Consider the following 15,583-nt stretch of genomic DNA (forward strand, 5'->3'; position numbering starts at 1 on the left):
GATATCCCTTTTTTCTTCAATCGATCTTACAATTTTCACGCATTCCAAAACTCATCAAGAAAGACGTCGCAATCTTCGAATTGTAGCCTATCGGTGTCATGATCGGTGTGATGATTGGAAACTTGCGTGGCTTCCCAACATTTAATATTTTGTGAATCGTGCTACAGCTACTTTTGGTCTTTTGCTGCAATTTGCTATCAGCTGCGATAAGAATTTCGATAAGTTCGAGATTGAATTGAGTGCAAGTGATAATTTCGATAGAAAGAGTTTCTCTCTCATGTGATGAGCAGCGCATGTGAGGATTCGTGTCCTTGGACGAACTATTTGTCGGAGGCGATCAATAAATACGTGCTCAACCTGTTTTCATTTCTGTCGACGACATTCGGTCTAACCTTTAATTTTGGCGACATCGTTATCTTTGATGACGAAACGTCGTTGAAGCTCCGCGAATTTCTCCACGAATTGATAGCATTGTTGTCATTTGACGATTTTCAGCTACAACTGCTCAAAGTCTTCCTGTTGACATTTCTGAGCAGCGTGGCGTTGATCTTCGTTGCTTGGCACATTTATGGCTCCAGAATTACGGAGCAATTCATGAAGACAGGTAAGATCGCGTGAACACTTTTCCCTATTGCGCGTAATTATAAAAATCATTATTATGTAAAGGATACCAACATCTGTATCTTTTCGTCATCCTAATATTATATTTGAGAAATATATAAAAATATTGTAATTTAATGGCGATAATTTTTAGACAAATTAACAATGATTTTTAAATATTTTTCATAAAACACCTTTCAGGCGTTACTGAAGATTGTAATTCATCAACTGAATAATATATTAGATATTTGACTACTGGACAGTCTATTGACTTTATAACAGACATGGCTGATAAAATCAAGTCTTTTTTTCAAAAAAAGAAGACGAATTCAAAATTTGTGAAAGCAGGAAAGGGATACAAGTAATTGCAAATAATAATAATATAAATCGAAGGGCTTGCTACAACAGTGTGTTAACCTACATTTTGTAAAAACAGAGTAAATGGACTCTAAAATTAAAATCTAAATACTCTAAAATTAAAGTAATGTAAAAAATATTATATTACTTGATCAAAAGGTCAAAATCGAGGGTCGAAACATTTATATTCTATTAATATAAATTCTATATACTTCATAACCTATATTCTTTAATTTATTGTTTTTAATTTTATTACTTTGTTTTTACAAAATGTATATTAGCTCTGTTGCAGCAAGCTTTCAATTGTTGATACAGAGTTAGCAATAACGTCGACAGATTAATTAATGACATCTAATCGCACTGTTTTCAATTTATATAGATTAACGGATTCTACCAGTACTATATGTTCTTCAACAGAGCCTAAAGAACCAATAAGGAGGGCGGAGCCTACAGAGGAAGCTAAAATAGCAGGTCAAGCTGCTCTAGCAAGATTAGAAGCAAAGAAAAATGACAAACCAAGATTTAATACGTGTGTAATATTTAATATTATTTTTATTTATTATTATACATGTTTATATATTATTATTTAATTTTAGCAAGATTATTAGAATTTTTATCGTGTCAATCTGATTAATATTACGATTATTTGTAGATCATATGCTGCCATTCAAGCACGTGTTAAACGTGAATTGGAATTAGAAAGAAAAGCAGCACAGCAGCAGAGTTTACAACAGACAGAAGATACAGTGACATTAAAAGAGAAGAAAATTGTAGATCCTTCTATTTTTGCAGTTACTGATGTGTTCTTCCGTTGCCCATATCTATCTGATGAAATCTTGTCGCGGGATGAGTGGAAAAAGAAAATACGAGAATTTCTATATGAACAGTTAATGGGAGAAGAAGCAGGATTAACAGCATGTCTAATTATTCAAAGTTGCAATTTCGGAAAAGAGAAGATCGAAAGTTGTGTAGAAACACTCGGCAAATATTTGGACAATATTATTAACAATCCGAACGTTGAGAAATATTGGAAAATTAGAATGTGTAACAAAATATTCCAAGTAATACTGTCTCTTTTAAATAATTTATTTAAAATAATTTTAATTTTTAAAATAGCTTATATATAATGACCTATATTTTTATAGGAAAAGGTTTTGCCTATTGAAGGAGCATTAGATTTCTTAAAAGCAGCTGGTTTTGAACAGCAAAAATTACTGCATAATGAAAACGAAGAAGACTTCTTAGTATGGAGTCCTGATAATTGTAACATTGAAAATCTCACGATGTTAAATGAAGCATTAAGATCTGCTGAACAAGTATTAATGCCTAGTCAAGCTCGTATGAGAAATGAATTACCACCCAGCTTCTTCACGATAACTCCAGAAGAAATAAAAAAAGAACAACAGCTACGGTAAGTTTATATATATTAGATGGCAGAATCTCTCGGAATATATAGATAACATACGTAAATGAAAACATTGATTATTATTAGGACGGAAGCCATAGAAAGAAACCAAATGCTAAGAACAAAGGCTATGAGGGAGAAAGATGAGCAGCGTGTACTTAGAAGATATAAATTTGCCGTACTTCGGATTAAATTTCCAGACGGAATAATATTGCAAGGTACTTTCTCGGTACACGAAAAGTTCCAGAATGTAACCGAGTTTGTTGCCGAAAACTTAGTTGATGATAAAGTGCCCTTTTTGCTGATAACACCAGATGGAATTAAGCTAATAGAAGAATGTCATGGAAAGACACTCCTAGAATTACGATTAATTCCTACAGCTATAGTGGAATTCTCCTGGAACGTAACCGACAAAGAAAGTATGCCTAAGAGATATTTGAAAGAAGATGTGCTTTCTTATATACAAACAGTTTGAAAATAATATATTCTGGTACAGATATAATTCAAAACGCTTTTTTTAAAAATATTTTCTTGACACTTTTAGCATTATTGTCACAATTTTCTGTCATTCCAGTTTTTGGAGAATTTTTTTCTGATACATTGCGTCTATTCTTCGTACACTGTTAGATATCAAAAGAGCAATGACCCAAAACCTCTTGAGTTTTACATTTTGTTATTTTTAACTTCCATGTGTGTCTAGATTAATTAATTTTTGTGGTTGGTTTCCTGATGAAAATAAAAATCGGAGCGTAAGTCGAATGTAATAGAAGCGTAAACGAAACTTTTAGGAGACGAAAATTGAAACAACGAAACGTAAAAGAAGCGTTTACACTTCTTGTATGTCCCGTTGTTTCAATTTTCGCCTCCTAAAAGTTTCGTTTACGCTTCTATTACATTCGACTTACACTCCGATTTTTATTTTTACCAGGGTTTTAATGTAAACTACATACATTAATGTGTGCTCTCAGTAAATAATAAATTCGAATCAAGTTTAATACATTTTTTTGAGATAAATTGTTTAACTATATAGGGGAGAGTAGTATAAATCGGACCTATTTGCAGTTTTTGCTCTCTATAAGGCGTAAATAAAGTCCGATCGTAAAATCGAAGGTGCCATTGGAAAGATCATTTAATTCCCTTCATTTTTGCTTCAGATTATTTTGACGTATCTCTCACCTGTGTTAAACTATAATGAAAAATGTAAAAACGCTTTTTCCGGTCCGATTTGAAACCACCGTTCCAAATCGGACCATTCTCTGGTTCAAATCGAAAACTCCTATTTTTATGGATTTTTAGATAATTTTAATGTATTTTTCTTAGTATTGAGTAACGAGCAATTTGACAGTTAAAGATAAAAATTTTTTCGGAAAAAGAAATTACTGATTATTTATATTATTAGAATTGAAATCAATAGAACTCAACTAATCTGAGTCTGATGACTCATGATAGTTTACTGATTTAATTGCTTGGACCAGATCTGGTCAGCCGATCACCAATACTACAACCAGGCCTATAAGTTATTCATTGTACTGTCTGATTTGGACACGGGTCCTTTCAAACTTTGGAACAAATTTTATAATAAACCGCAAAAGTGATCACGAAATGCTTGATATTTTTGAATTCTACACTCTTTAATTATCTTAAATCAATTACTTTTCAAATTTTTAAATAATGGATTTACAAGGATTTTCTTTTTTAAAAAAATTTTCGCACGATGGCTGAAAATACATATTTGCCTCTATTTTATGAATGTTATGACAGAACTGTCAAACTGCTATCACATGTTCGGTGTCTTTACATTATAAACAGTACGAAAATCTGCTTAACCGTATTCATTTAAATTAAAAAGGTCTTATTTGGAACACGGTCCGATTTAAACCATTCTCCCCTATTGTTTTAATTAAATTAATGACATATTAACAAGGAGCAATAATATATGACTTATAGAAAATAACTGAGAAAAAGTAACTCAAATTGGGTACATTATGAATTTAACAGTGTACATTATTTATATCAAAACCCCAATTAGTGTAAGAAAAGTGATCAGAATATGTTGATTAGGTTTTTAATATATATGAATAAATTTATTATTATTGAAGTATGTACATTTATCTATTCCATTATCTATAATATAAATAAATGTAAAGAAAATATATGCAATTTTACTATATTTTTCAATTTTATTGATATAATATATGTATGTAAATAAGTATTAATAATATTTATCTAATCTTACATATCTTACGACACATATTTTTTTGCGATCATATTTATTTCAAGTAATCTTGTTGCATATCTAATTGGAGAATATATGGTTGTATAAATAATATGAATATGTATTGATTCATGCACGGAACAAAGTTAATTATAATAATAGCAGTTATATACATAATGGCAATTGCTGCGCTCAGCAAAGAAAACTAATCAGAGCTTAGTAATTGATTCTTACATTTAGATCCAGCGAAGAACTAAAGACAAAAACCAATCATATTAAAGAATCACACTAAGCGCTAACTGATTAGTTTTCTCTGCTGAACGCAGCCATTGTATATAATATCGAAACTCGGATTTTACGTTCAAATTTTACAATTGTTATATTTATTTCCTACCACATCCGTATCTCATCCACATTGTAGTTTGTTGCGCCTTCAGATTTGTACAAACATAGCACGAAGTATGAAGCGTTGCCTGCTCTCAGGGAAACCGGTTATTCATAATCATGATGAATCGCTGACTGTAATTTATGTCTCTTAATAATTATCTAAAACCAGTTTGGGAGCACCACTTACACCGCCCCCAATAGTATTTATAGACATGTGCGTATATGTGAAATGAAGATTCCTCTTATAACGGTAAAAACTCGGATTTTACGTTCACACAAATTTTACAATTGTTATATTTATTTCCTACCACATCCGTATCTCATCCACATTGTAGTTTGTTGCGCCTTCAGATTTGTACAAACATAGCACGAAGTATGAAGCGTTGCCTGCTCTCAGGGAAACCGGTTATTCATAATCATGATGAATCGCTGACTGTAATTTATGTCTCTTAATAATTATCTAAAACCAGTTTGGGAGCACCACTTACACCGCCCCCAATAGTATTTATAGACATGTGCGTATATGTGAAATGAAGATTCCTCTTATAACGGTATTGTGACAAAGTAGCGTATAAACGGTAATGTGCGTATGTAAGTTTCGATTCTCGCAGAAACAAAGTTTACTCTCTTTATATAGTTATGTATACCATAAGCCTACAGTGAATAATTTTCAGAAAATATTTATTAAGTTGAATTACGAGAATAATTTGTATAATTAGTTGCATTTAATAACGGTGTAAGCAAGTTTCCGATCCAGTTGGACGATTCACGTATGATTTCACGAAAGTTGCCTCGCACGTTGCGTGCAATATCGACCGACACTCCCAAATGCGTGTGTAAAACGCAATACGTACCGGCTGTCGCGGTTGTTCCGTATTGTTGTGTGTCATACGCTTTTTTAACCGCATTGTTCGAACTGAATCGCTCGCGTTTCCTGTTGCGTGCCAGAATAGGGCTTAACGCTGCATTTAGGCGCGTGCAACTCGGCACGAGGAATTTTTATTTTTCACTAGATGTACGTATCTAACACGTGAAGACACATTTTGGGAAAAGATAAAACAATTGCAGAAAAAGATAAGATTGTATTGCTAATGAATTTTTCTCTAGGATCTAGGCGACGCATTTTTTTGTGTATCATCGAGTTTTAGAAATTTTTCGCTCGATTTTATTTTATTTCTATTTATGTTTGTGTATTTGTACATATCACGAGTATCAAAATACTTTTTAAATATTTAATAAACAAATTTTTATAGAGTATTAACAAATTGAATTTTATCATAATTAATATTGTAATTTTTTTTTGTATTTTATCCGTAAAATGTATTATTAGCTGCCAGGTAGCAAGGCAACGTTTTAATGATGTCTTATTGACGTTAAAGATATCATTAAAACGTTATTAAGACGTCACTTTGCTACCTGGGTTATTGCTGTTGCTAGTATATATGATCATTAATAATGTATTATATTTTGCAATTTTTACAAATATGATAAAATCTGCATTAATAATACGAAACACTTTTGTCTTGTATAAATAAATATACGTATAACAACTCGATTTATTTCCATATACTAGATTATAACACACATTTAAGAATTGAAATTCCTAGAATTATAAGGTTGAAAATTTCAACGTAAAGGTCTAAATTACACTATTAAAAATTTTTCGAATTTTCTATAATATATTTCCAAAAATTACAATCGTAAAAATTTGGAATTTTGAATCGCGGAAATTATACGAATTTCAAAAATTGAAAAAATATGAATATATAATATAATTAACAAAGAGCTTATGAATATATGGTGTGACAATTAAATTCCCGCACTGAAAAAAACAAAAATGGGACCAGAAAAAAAAACAAAAAAAGATCGAAAATATTATATATTATTATTTAATACAATCCGCCACCTGTTTCCAAACAATGTTTACATCGCTAATAACAAATTGAATGCTTGAGAAAACTCTTCTTGAATGGCTTTCAGTTTTTTTGTTACAAGTTGTTAAGTCGATGACGCATTCTCAAATCTCGTCCCCTTTTTTAACTTAGAAGATAAAAAAAGGTCAGCGTTAAATCAGGCGAATAAAGAAGATAAGCTAACACAGAAATCTTTCATTTCATCAAAAATTCGGACACAACGATTGAAGAATGCAATGCAGGTGCGTTGTCATGCAGAAGAAACTAGGACCTACTTTTCTTAAACTTAGGCCTAATGCGATAAACTCGATCAAGAGATTTATCGCATTAGATCTGAGTTTAAGGAAAGTGAGATGTTATCAATCCAACAGACTGTGACAAGATCGAAAATTGAAGACGAGATTCGAAAAAAAAAAAAACATTTTCTCGTTTTCTTTTTTTCTCATTCGATTCATTGTTTGAGCGATAAATGTTATTTGGAAGCAGGCAGGGAATATATTAAATAATAATATTAATGAATTTTCAACCATTTTTGTGTGTTTTTTATAATCTCGGTGGAATCTCCTGCACACACACACAGGCACTTAATTGTCACCAAATACATGACTTTAAACTCCGATAGAGAACTATTGAAGACCAACATTGTGACTACAAAGATGTAAGATAATGATTGATAGTAAATTATATAATATCAATAATAAAATATGTAAGTTGTGCTTTAAATATGTATTTAAATTAACTTTTAACAAATGAAGCATTAAAAAATTATGTGGCAGTCAAAACTGTTTTGAGGAATTTATTACTTTAAGAGTTCAAATTTCTAAATAGTGTAGATACAAACTGTATCACGTTGGGAAAAGTATATTTCATGTGCTGGCGTATGGCTTGATTAATAAAAAAATTTATTTTAAACAAAGTTACTATACAGTTTGATGGTTCATTAATAAATTTAATTACAAATTTGTTTGTACAACAATCTGATATTATTATTGGCTAATTTCATTGAAATTTTTCTAACGTGAAATGATTTTCTTTGCAGTTTTCTGCCTGCGATATAAAGGACTTTCTTGTCGACGCTTTGCATTGTCCTTCGATTTACCGCAGCCTCGTGGTTAGTTTCTCATCCCAATCAGTATTGCATCTTGTGGTTAGATACATCGATCTGTTTGGTACTCCGATCTGCTTTCTTCTTATTCCAAAGGTACAGACTATCAATTTCTGCTTCGAATATGACGAATTTATTGCAACGTGCAAACGTCAATAACATTTATTCCTGTCAAATCGGGTTTAACACAAAAAGAAGAATCGTTTCTATGTTTTAGATCCTCTTAACAATATTTTTGTTGTATGCGTTTTTTTATATTTTTAATAATAATTATTGTGGAGCAACGTTTGGAAGTCGTAATGTTTTATGTAGTCTACAAAACCAGAAAGACATAAGGATACAAATGTATATATGTGTATACATATATTCGTACTTTGAATATTAATTAAAGTGTGCAAAATATTGTAAGTGCCAAAATTATAAAAATATTTTTTATTCCATAAATGGATTGTAAGTACTATGTTCTGTCAAATATTAATATTTGATATAAAAAGTACTGCGACAAGTGGAAAAAAGTAGGTAGTGCTACTCAAAACGTTGTAAATCCATTGTGCAACATTTTTACTTGGACTTATAATGTTTTGACTTGTATTTTTATTTATAACATTTCAACTTTTATTTTTATTTGGACTTACATGGTTTTGAAATTTTAACAACTTTAACACGATTTCAAAAAAATTATAGTTAATTAAAAAATTTTGCAAAGACTGATTACATATCTTTATAGTTATTATTGCAATAATTTTTAAAAATTTTTGAAGTAATAATTTAACAAAAAAAGTTTCTCCTTTCTTCTGAAAAATTTATAAAATGGCATTTGCAACGTTTTGCTTTGGCACGCCTCAACTAGAATTATTGAAATTGTTGAAATGGGGATATATTTCTACTTTTCATCCGTATACAAATCAATTTTCCATCAGTCAGTCTTTCTTAACGATTTGACGAAAATGACTAGGATTGTAAAGATTGAAGAAGTATAATTGTATCATTTCAATGATTGCGTATCCTTTAGTTTAAAGGTAATGTAGGATTATGACGCAACTTCTCGCGCGTATCAAGAGTACGCATTTGATTATACCATGAGGTTATTTGCGGTAAATCAGCGGTTTAGCGCAGCATATAATGACAGAATCGTGATATATTTGCGATTTTCAACGTCCGTTCGACCGCGCGTATCTAATAGCTGCCTATACCTAATGTTAGAATGTATACATGGCCGCGGGATGCATGCGTAAATGCTCGCGTGTGCATAAGCGCGCGCTTCGTAATTCTCGCATACCGCGAATCGTCGCTCTTTTGCAATCTGCTTAACGATCCCGGCACACCTGTTGCAGAAACAGGTAGCAATGATCGCGCCGAGCCAGTTCTTTTCTCCATACAAGGGAGAAATGATATCGGAATATCTGTCAGAAAGATTCTGAGCGTTCTAAACTGTCGATGAAACTATTAAATTTGCGCTGTTTGCAAAGTTTTCGTTTAAAATGTATAAAATAAAATTGCACAATGGTTATATCATTTACATTTTTAAAGCTAATCGAATTTATCTTTGTCAGAAAAAAAAACGATAATATAATAGAATGAGGGATCATCTGTTCAGATCTATCGAAATCTGAATTTAATTTGTGGCTTAATATCAAATTAAAAATTAATTGAAATCAAAAAGATTCTCGAGATCTCTCGTGTAACGGAATCATTTTGATGCCGCCCTTACACGCGTCGACGTTAAGAAGTGCGGAATGACAAGATCCGAGAGATGATAACTGGTTTACGCACGCAAAAGAAACCCGACGAAAGGAGACGATATCGCGCAAGGGCGGTGGCGCAATTGCGATCGGGTGATGAGGTAAAAAGGGAAAAGTCGCGGAGAGCGTCGGAAGCGAACGGCGCCCGAGGTTATTGTTGGAGCGAGAAGGACGGGCGGAATGAGTTCGAATGAAGAGTATACGCCCATTCCCGCTTAGAATCTAGTCTACCGGAAATTTGCAGTTACCTTGCATTCCTCGTAGGGTCGAACGCCCAGGGGGACGCCCCTCTGATCCACCGGGAGATCGTTAATTGCTCGTGGCTGAAACGGGATTTCCAATTTCTGCATTCGTCGCGGGGATGATTTTCATCCGCCGGATGAAAAAACAGATTTTGGCGGCGGAAAGTGTTGTCGGACGGTGTGCAATTATCAATGAAGGTACAAGGCGACTAAATTTTGCGAAATTGAGACAAAGATGAGACAATATCGAGTCTTTCTTCACATTATTAGATATCAGGAGTAAAATGATAATTTAATCTCTAGAGTTAAATAACATTTTGTTAGTTTTAATCTTCATATGTCAAAATCTCTTTTAATAGGCCGTTTGGCACCAGTTTAAAAATTGTAGGCCCCATATATATATATATATATATCAATGGATATATGCGGTAAAGGTCACCACATTTTTGACAAGAGACGACGGACTTGAAAGAGAGAGAGAGTGTGTGTCAAAATATAAACAATCAATTTCTGATTAATTTGAAAATCGACAATGTCCATATTATAATGTATATGCACGTTATAATAAATAATAAACTAAACTTGGATCAAATTTAATACATTTCTTCAGTTAAATTGATCAACTTCGTTGTTTTAAATACATTAATGACATATTAAATAGGAGCAGTAGCGACCTATAGAAATAATTAAAAATAAATCAATGGATATGATTTGACATTACGAACTTAGTGGATGTCTTTACTGAAATACAATGTATTTAATAGTAATATTAATAAATGTATTCGACGAATAAAATTCAACCAATTTTTATTTTATTCACTTACACATATAAAAAAAAAACGTAAATGTGAAAGGTCTGAAGTTGTATGCGTTTGATTAGCTGAGAGATCGGTAGGCCGCTCCCTTCGATGACAATCATTCGTATCATTTAGCGTCAATTGCACCTTTGTGTCGGAGTATCGAGGAATCGCGGCGGAGCCTTTTATCGTTGCGATTGTCAGCGAACGCACCGAGCGCGTGATAACGCGCGTCGCGCACCTGACAAGCGCTGCCGACCAATGGGAGCGCGCGCTAGTCGGCGGCCATTTTGCGCGGCCTCGCTTTCGCGTCTCGGAGTCGCGTGGCTCGCCGCGGCCTTCTCAGTGTACGCCGACTGTCGGCCGCGGCTGACTGGATGTTTGGAGATAGACGATTTTCATGCGGTCGAGCCATCCGTTTGTCATAATTAAAAGAAAAACGGAAAACAGACCCGGTCGAGATTCAAGAGCCGATCTTAAACGATCAGCGATCGATCGATAACAATGACGTTCCAAATGCGATATTGAAATTTTTAGATGCACGTTTATTTGCTGTCGGCGATAGTGTGTGACGTCAGTGACTTATCTTCGTTTATATTTCGCGCGTCGCGAGGATCACGTTGCGCTCGTGAATCGCTGCGTTTTTCGCAATTTGTATATGCGAACGTATGTGACAAAAATATACATTTATTGACGATCGACGCGGGTGTTTCGTCGGTCGCGACAGTGGATGAGTTAAGTCCTGGATTACTTCGATAAAACGGTACTGCAATTGTGGTTCGACCAGTTTGGTCCAGCGCGACAATCAACCGCTCCTGTCGCCGGCGATTGTCGATGCAGACGTGAACTCCGGTAACGAAAATTGCTTCTTCGAACTTACGAGGGAAATATTCGCATATGCAGCAGAGGTAAGTCCAATATTTATTTTATTTTAACATTATACCGGAAAAAGAGTCTAATTAACTGAAATTCTGATTGAAAATAGATAAATCAGAATTTTCTGTTGAATCTATTATAATTCTAGTTAAAACCAGAATTCTGATATGATAAGAATCTTCTAATTCGTTTATTTTTAATCAAAAATTTTTCTCACTCACATCAGTAGAAGTTTCGATGTTTTTTATTTACTAAAAGGTAAATGAATTATACTATGAAAATTAAGAAAGTGATAAAAAAAGGATTTCAGTATAAAAGATATAATTATTGATAAAGTAAAAAATTTCAGAATTTTATCTTTCACATAAGAAATATTATATTAATCTGAAAAATAGAGAGAGAGAGAGAGAGAAACATGATCAATAATGACCGCTCGATTTAATGTTAATATAAATAAAACGTACGTTGATACATGCATTCTCAAAAATATCGGTGTAAATATAACACCATACGATATCTATATGTATAATTCTCACCGTGTTGATACAAATATAATATTAACATCAATGGTGAGAATATATACAATAAACACAGCATAGTGTTAAATTCACACCGGTATTTTTTAGAGTGTGGAAAATTTCACACACTCGGGTACGATTCGAGAACCATGCGAATCCATTGTATCGATTGTATTCCCGTTTGAATCTCGAAGTAATATCGCACGCGAAGCAAGTCCCCTCGATTCTTTGAAGATGTATTAGCTAAACGTGTTTCTATCCTTTTACTTTTTTTTATCTTTTTACTTTTTATCTGATCCAATATGTAGATAAGCGGTAAGGAAAGTTATTGGTCTCTTTCTCTCTACGTATTGTACATGCGATAACTGCAACGCTGGATGTGTCGTTGTGCTTGCATAACAAGACGTGCTAATAAGGACATGACCACGTAAACACGGGGGACCACCTGCGCGCGCGTAAATGATAGGAATTTAAATCGCGCGATCCCATCGCGATAGGCGACCTTGATTACGTAGTGCAGCAATGGCATCCTTGCTGGGCAGAAAGCGTATCCACGTAAACCGTGTCACGCCCATCAGGAGACCCGAACTTAGTCTTGCACTTTCGCCAGGATTAATGTTTATTTGTCGCGTTTAATAAACATTACGATTTGATTTGCGAGAATGTTGAAAGAAAGGGAACTAAATCCAAAATTCAAGCTTTAAATCTGAAATCGAAAACGCTCAACGAATCCAGGAAGGACTGACAATTTATTTATTTATGTTGAAAATAATATCTATGAAAATTTTTATATGTTTGTACTGTTCGAACATTAAAAGGTTATTGTTTGGCTCGTAGCCCTTCTTTTTTATTATTATTGATTTAATTTTATTGAGCCATGTTATTACTTATGTATTTTATATTTTAATCGCGCAAGTTTTTAATTCAGTTAATAATTGTAAATAATATTTTGAATATTCTATAACTATATATATATTCATCTTTATTATTTTATATGATAAAAAATGTTACATTTTAAAAGAGATGACATTTAAGCTCTAAATTTCCGGCATTAAGATTATCAAATATTAATACTAACATAATCGGCTCATCATGTGAACTTCATTCATCCATGAGCTATGTAATTAATGCCATAATTATTTTATTTGATTGCAGAGCTGTAATTTAAGTAGATATTGTTTGCTTGATTAACTGTAAGTAAGCAGGAAGTCAACTGTCAATATCATTTAGCGTATAAAAAAGTATAGCGATAATACAAATAATACAGTTTTATCCCATCTTATGATACTTTCATTATAAGTATGCTTGATATATCACTGGTAAGATAACGAACTTGGAAACGTGTAATTAAGAACGCATTCTAAATACTAACGAGAAGGTAGATTTGATTTTGCGAATAGCAGTATTTCATTTGCGGTACAAGATGGATTTGCGCGAATTAATTTTTTTGTGGTATAAGCCTCTCTTCAATTTGTCGATCTATTGTCATCCAGAAAATTTTGCCGATGATTTGCCCACACATCATTGTTCCTTCTCAAGAACAATAAGCCGTTTAGCTGCGTTTTACTGTGTACTTTTGTTCGCCATTCGCATTCTAAATGCGAACGAAAGCGAACTGGAGTTTGCTTCGCATATAGACACAATGACAGTTTCTTGAATCAGGCAAATTACCTGCTATTTATGTGATTCTGCTCAATTTTATTTTATTTGTGTAAGTTAAACAGGAGTGGTTTGAGCATACATTCTTGCTTGACTCTTTCTTTTACTTTATTTTAATGTCAAATATTCCACATAAGTTAATACACATGATTTATCTTGTCGAAATGTTCTATTATAATCGTTATGAAGGTATAAATCGAATTTTACTCTTTAACCGGTTTTTATATTTTTAAATTTATAATAGATCGATAGGACACTTCGCTATTCACATAAGCATACAATATGTTTCTAACTTCTCGCATTTACTTTATTTTTTACAATGTATTACAAAGAGATTTCAAACGATATATCGAAAGTTCGACGAATTATCACGAAAGCCTAATTATGTTACAAAAGTTCGTGAAATAACAATTTAAATTTTACGTATATTTTTTCGTGAAACAATAGAAAAATTTTTACCATACAATATTAATTGTGAGTAAATAAATTCAACTTTAAGCTTGTTGTCATTTCTTTATTATATTTATTACAAAAGTTTATTACAAAAGTATTGCTATAATATTATTTTTATTATATTACTTTTTTTGCCCCTTTGTTTCTTGAAATGCTTTCTTGAAAAAGTTTAGAATAATTCATCACATTTAAAAAATGTATTCTAAATTTTGGAATGATAGAGTTTATTAGATTTATCTAGAGATAGATTTATTATTTTAATTTATCATGATATTGCATTCTATTTGCATTGCAATATTACATTGAATCATAATAAATTGACAACAAGAACTGTATTTTATTTCTCTTGCTATTGTATTGTAATATAAAAAATGATCTTATTTGCTGGGAATGGTGTTTTTATTGTTAGTATGAGTAGTTATTTGGTTTTTATGTGATCGCTGACACCTACCATTCTTTGTCTTTCACTTGGTTTTTTCTTTGTTCTTGAAAGCGAGACTGTATTGAGCAGAATTTTACGAAGATGTCATAACATCGGAGCGTTTCAGAGAATAAATGGAGTCTTTCCGTTGCATCGGCTCCGGTGCCAGACGCTCCTTCATTAAAATCTAATCTAATTAAATCAAGCGAGCATGTATGGTGTGCCTTTGTCGCTCTTATCGTAGTTTGATGTTTACCGTTAGATGCCGATAAGCTCGGCTATTCTTGCAATCATTTTACATGAGGCAAGTAATTATGCCCAGTTATTGATAATTATGAGGAAGTGAGTAGCAAGATTAGATAACTAGAATGTTATAATTTTAATTTCTTACTCTTAAGCTTTTTCCGAGTACTTTAGGTAAATAGCTCTTGATTTAACTTAATTTTTTATTTAATAATTTTTACATTATTATTATTAAACACACTAGAATTAATAAATTAAATTTTTTAAAAATTATCCAGTTTTAATAAGGTACCTCTCAAAAGTTAAAATTAATTTATTCAATAATGATGATAAGTGAAATTTGGAGGCAGCTGCATATGACTATAGCATGCATGTATAAATAGATGTGTGTCGAAATATTTGCGCAGCATCCTTTCCGTTCGCCATAGTGGAGCCTGACTCATGCTAGCTATTTTTTTTAAGCAAAGAATTTGTACAGGGCGTTCCATTCTGTGCCTATCCTACGTTTGTACAGAGATGCTGACGTTATCTGGTCCTCGTCGCAAAACGCCCACCCACACATTGCCTTAGGCAGTAGGTATATACAGGGTGTCACATGATAGTGTATTGATCATCGAGCATGACTCTTAGATGAGAGTAATGCCTAGGAA

At 32.7% G+C, this 15,583-nt stretch overlaps 3 protein-coding genes across 3 annotated transcripts in view; all 3 read left to right on the plus strand.

Moving 5' to 3' along the window:
• The first annotated feature begins 95 nt into the window (after positions 1-95).
• On the plus strand, positions 96-882 carry LOC108727601 (uncharacterized). Its single transcript, XM_018455778.1, has 2 exons — positions 96-604; positions 802-882. The coding sequence occupies exons 1-2, from the start codon at positions 283-285 to the stop codon at positions 834-836; spliced, it is 357 nt and encodes a 118-aa protein (XP_018311280.1). The 5' UTR covers positions 96-282; the 3' UTR covers positions 837-882.
• Gint3 (GDI interacting protein 3) lies at positions 875-2,851 on the plus strand. Its single transcript, XM_018455777.1, has 5 exons — positions 875-961; positions 1,337-1,486; positions 1,610-2,018; positions 2,103-2,368; positions 2,450-2,851. The coding sequence occupies exons 1-5, from the start codon at positions 885-887 to the stop codon at positions 2,835-2,837; spliced, it is 1,290 nt and encodes a 429-aa protein (XP_018311279.1). The 5' UTR covers positions 875-884; the 3' UTR covers positions 2,838-2,851.
• Positions 2,852-11,615: 8,764 nt separating this feature from the next.
• Positions 11,616-15,583, plus strand: part of ec (ubiquitin specific peptidase echinus) — a 69,356-nt gene continuing 65,388 nt past the window's right edge. Inside the window, exon 1 of the mRNA XM_018455787.1 lies at positions 11,616-11,671. The gene's annotated coding sequence lies outside the window, so the exon portion shown is untranslated. The remainder of the gene's footprint in view (positions 11,672-15,583) is intronic.

Source organism: Mycetomoellerius zeteki, unplaced genomic scaffold (assembly GCF_001594055.1).
Source record: "Mycetomoellerius zeteki isolate Tzet28-1 unplaced genomic scaffold, Tzet1.0 scaffold512, whole genome shotgun sequence".
NCBI classification, from domain to species: domain Eukaryota; kingdom Metazoa; phylum Arthropoda; class Insecta; order Hymenoptera; family Formicidae; genus Mycetomoellerius; species Mycetomoellerius zeteki.

What these genes read in the sequence shown, in the direction of transcription:
- LOC108727601 (XM_018455778.1), top strand. Translation starts at nt 283, where the DNA reads ATGAGCAGCGCATGTGAGGATTCGTGTCCTTGGACGAACTATTTGTCG. An exon ending in GGAGCAATTCATGAAGACAG is followed by an intron (nt 605 to 801) that starts GTAAGATCGCGT and finishes AACACCTTTCAG; the next exon opens with GCGTTACTGAAGATTGTAAT.
- Gint3 (XM_018455777.1), top strand. Translation starts at nt 885, where the DNA reads ATGGCTGATAAAATCAAGTCTTTTTTTCAAAAAAAGAAGACGAATTCA. An exon ending in GACAAACCAAGATTTAATAC is followed by an intron (nt 1,487 to 1,609) that starts GTGTGTAATATT and finishes GATTATTTGTAG; the next exon opens with ATCATATGCTGCCATTCAAG. An exon ending in TGTGTAACAAAATATTCCAA is followed by an intron (nt 2,019 to 2,102) that starts GTAATACTGTCT and finishes ATATTTTTATAG; the next exon opens with GAAAAGGTTTTGCCTATTGA.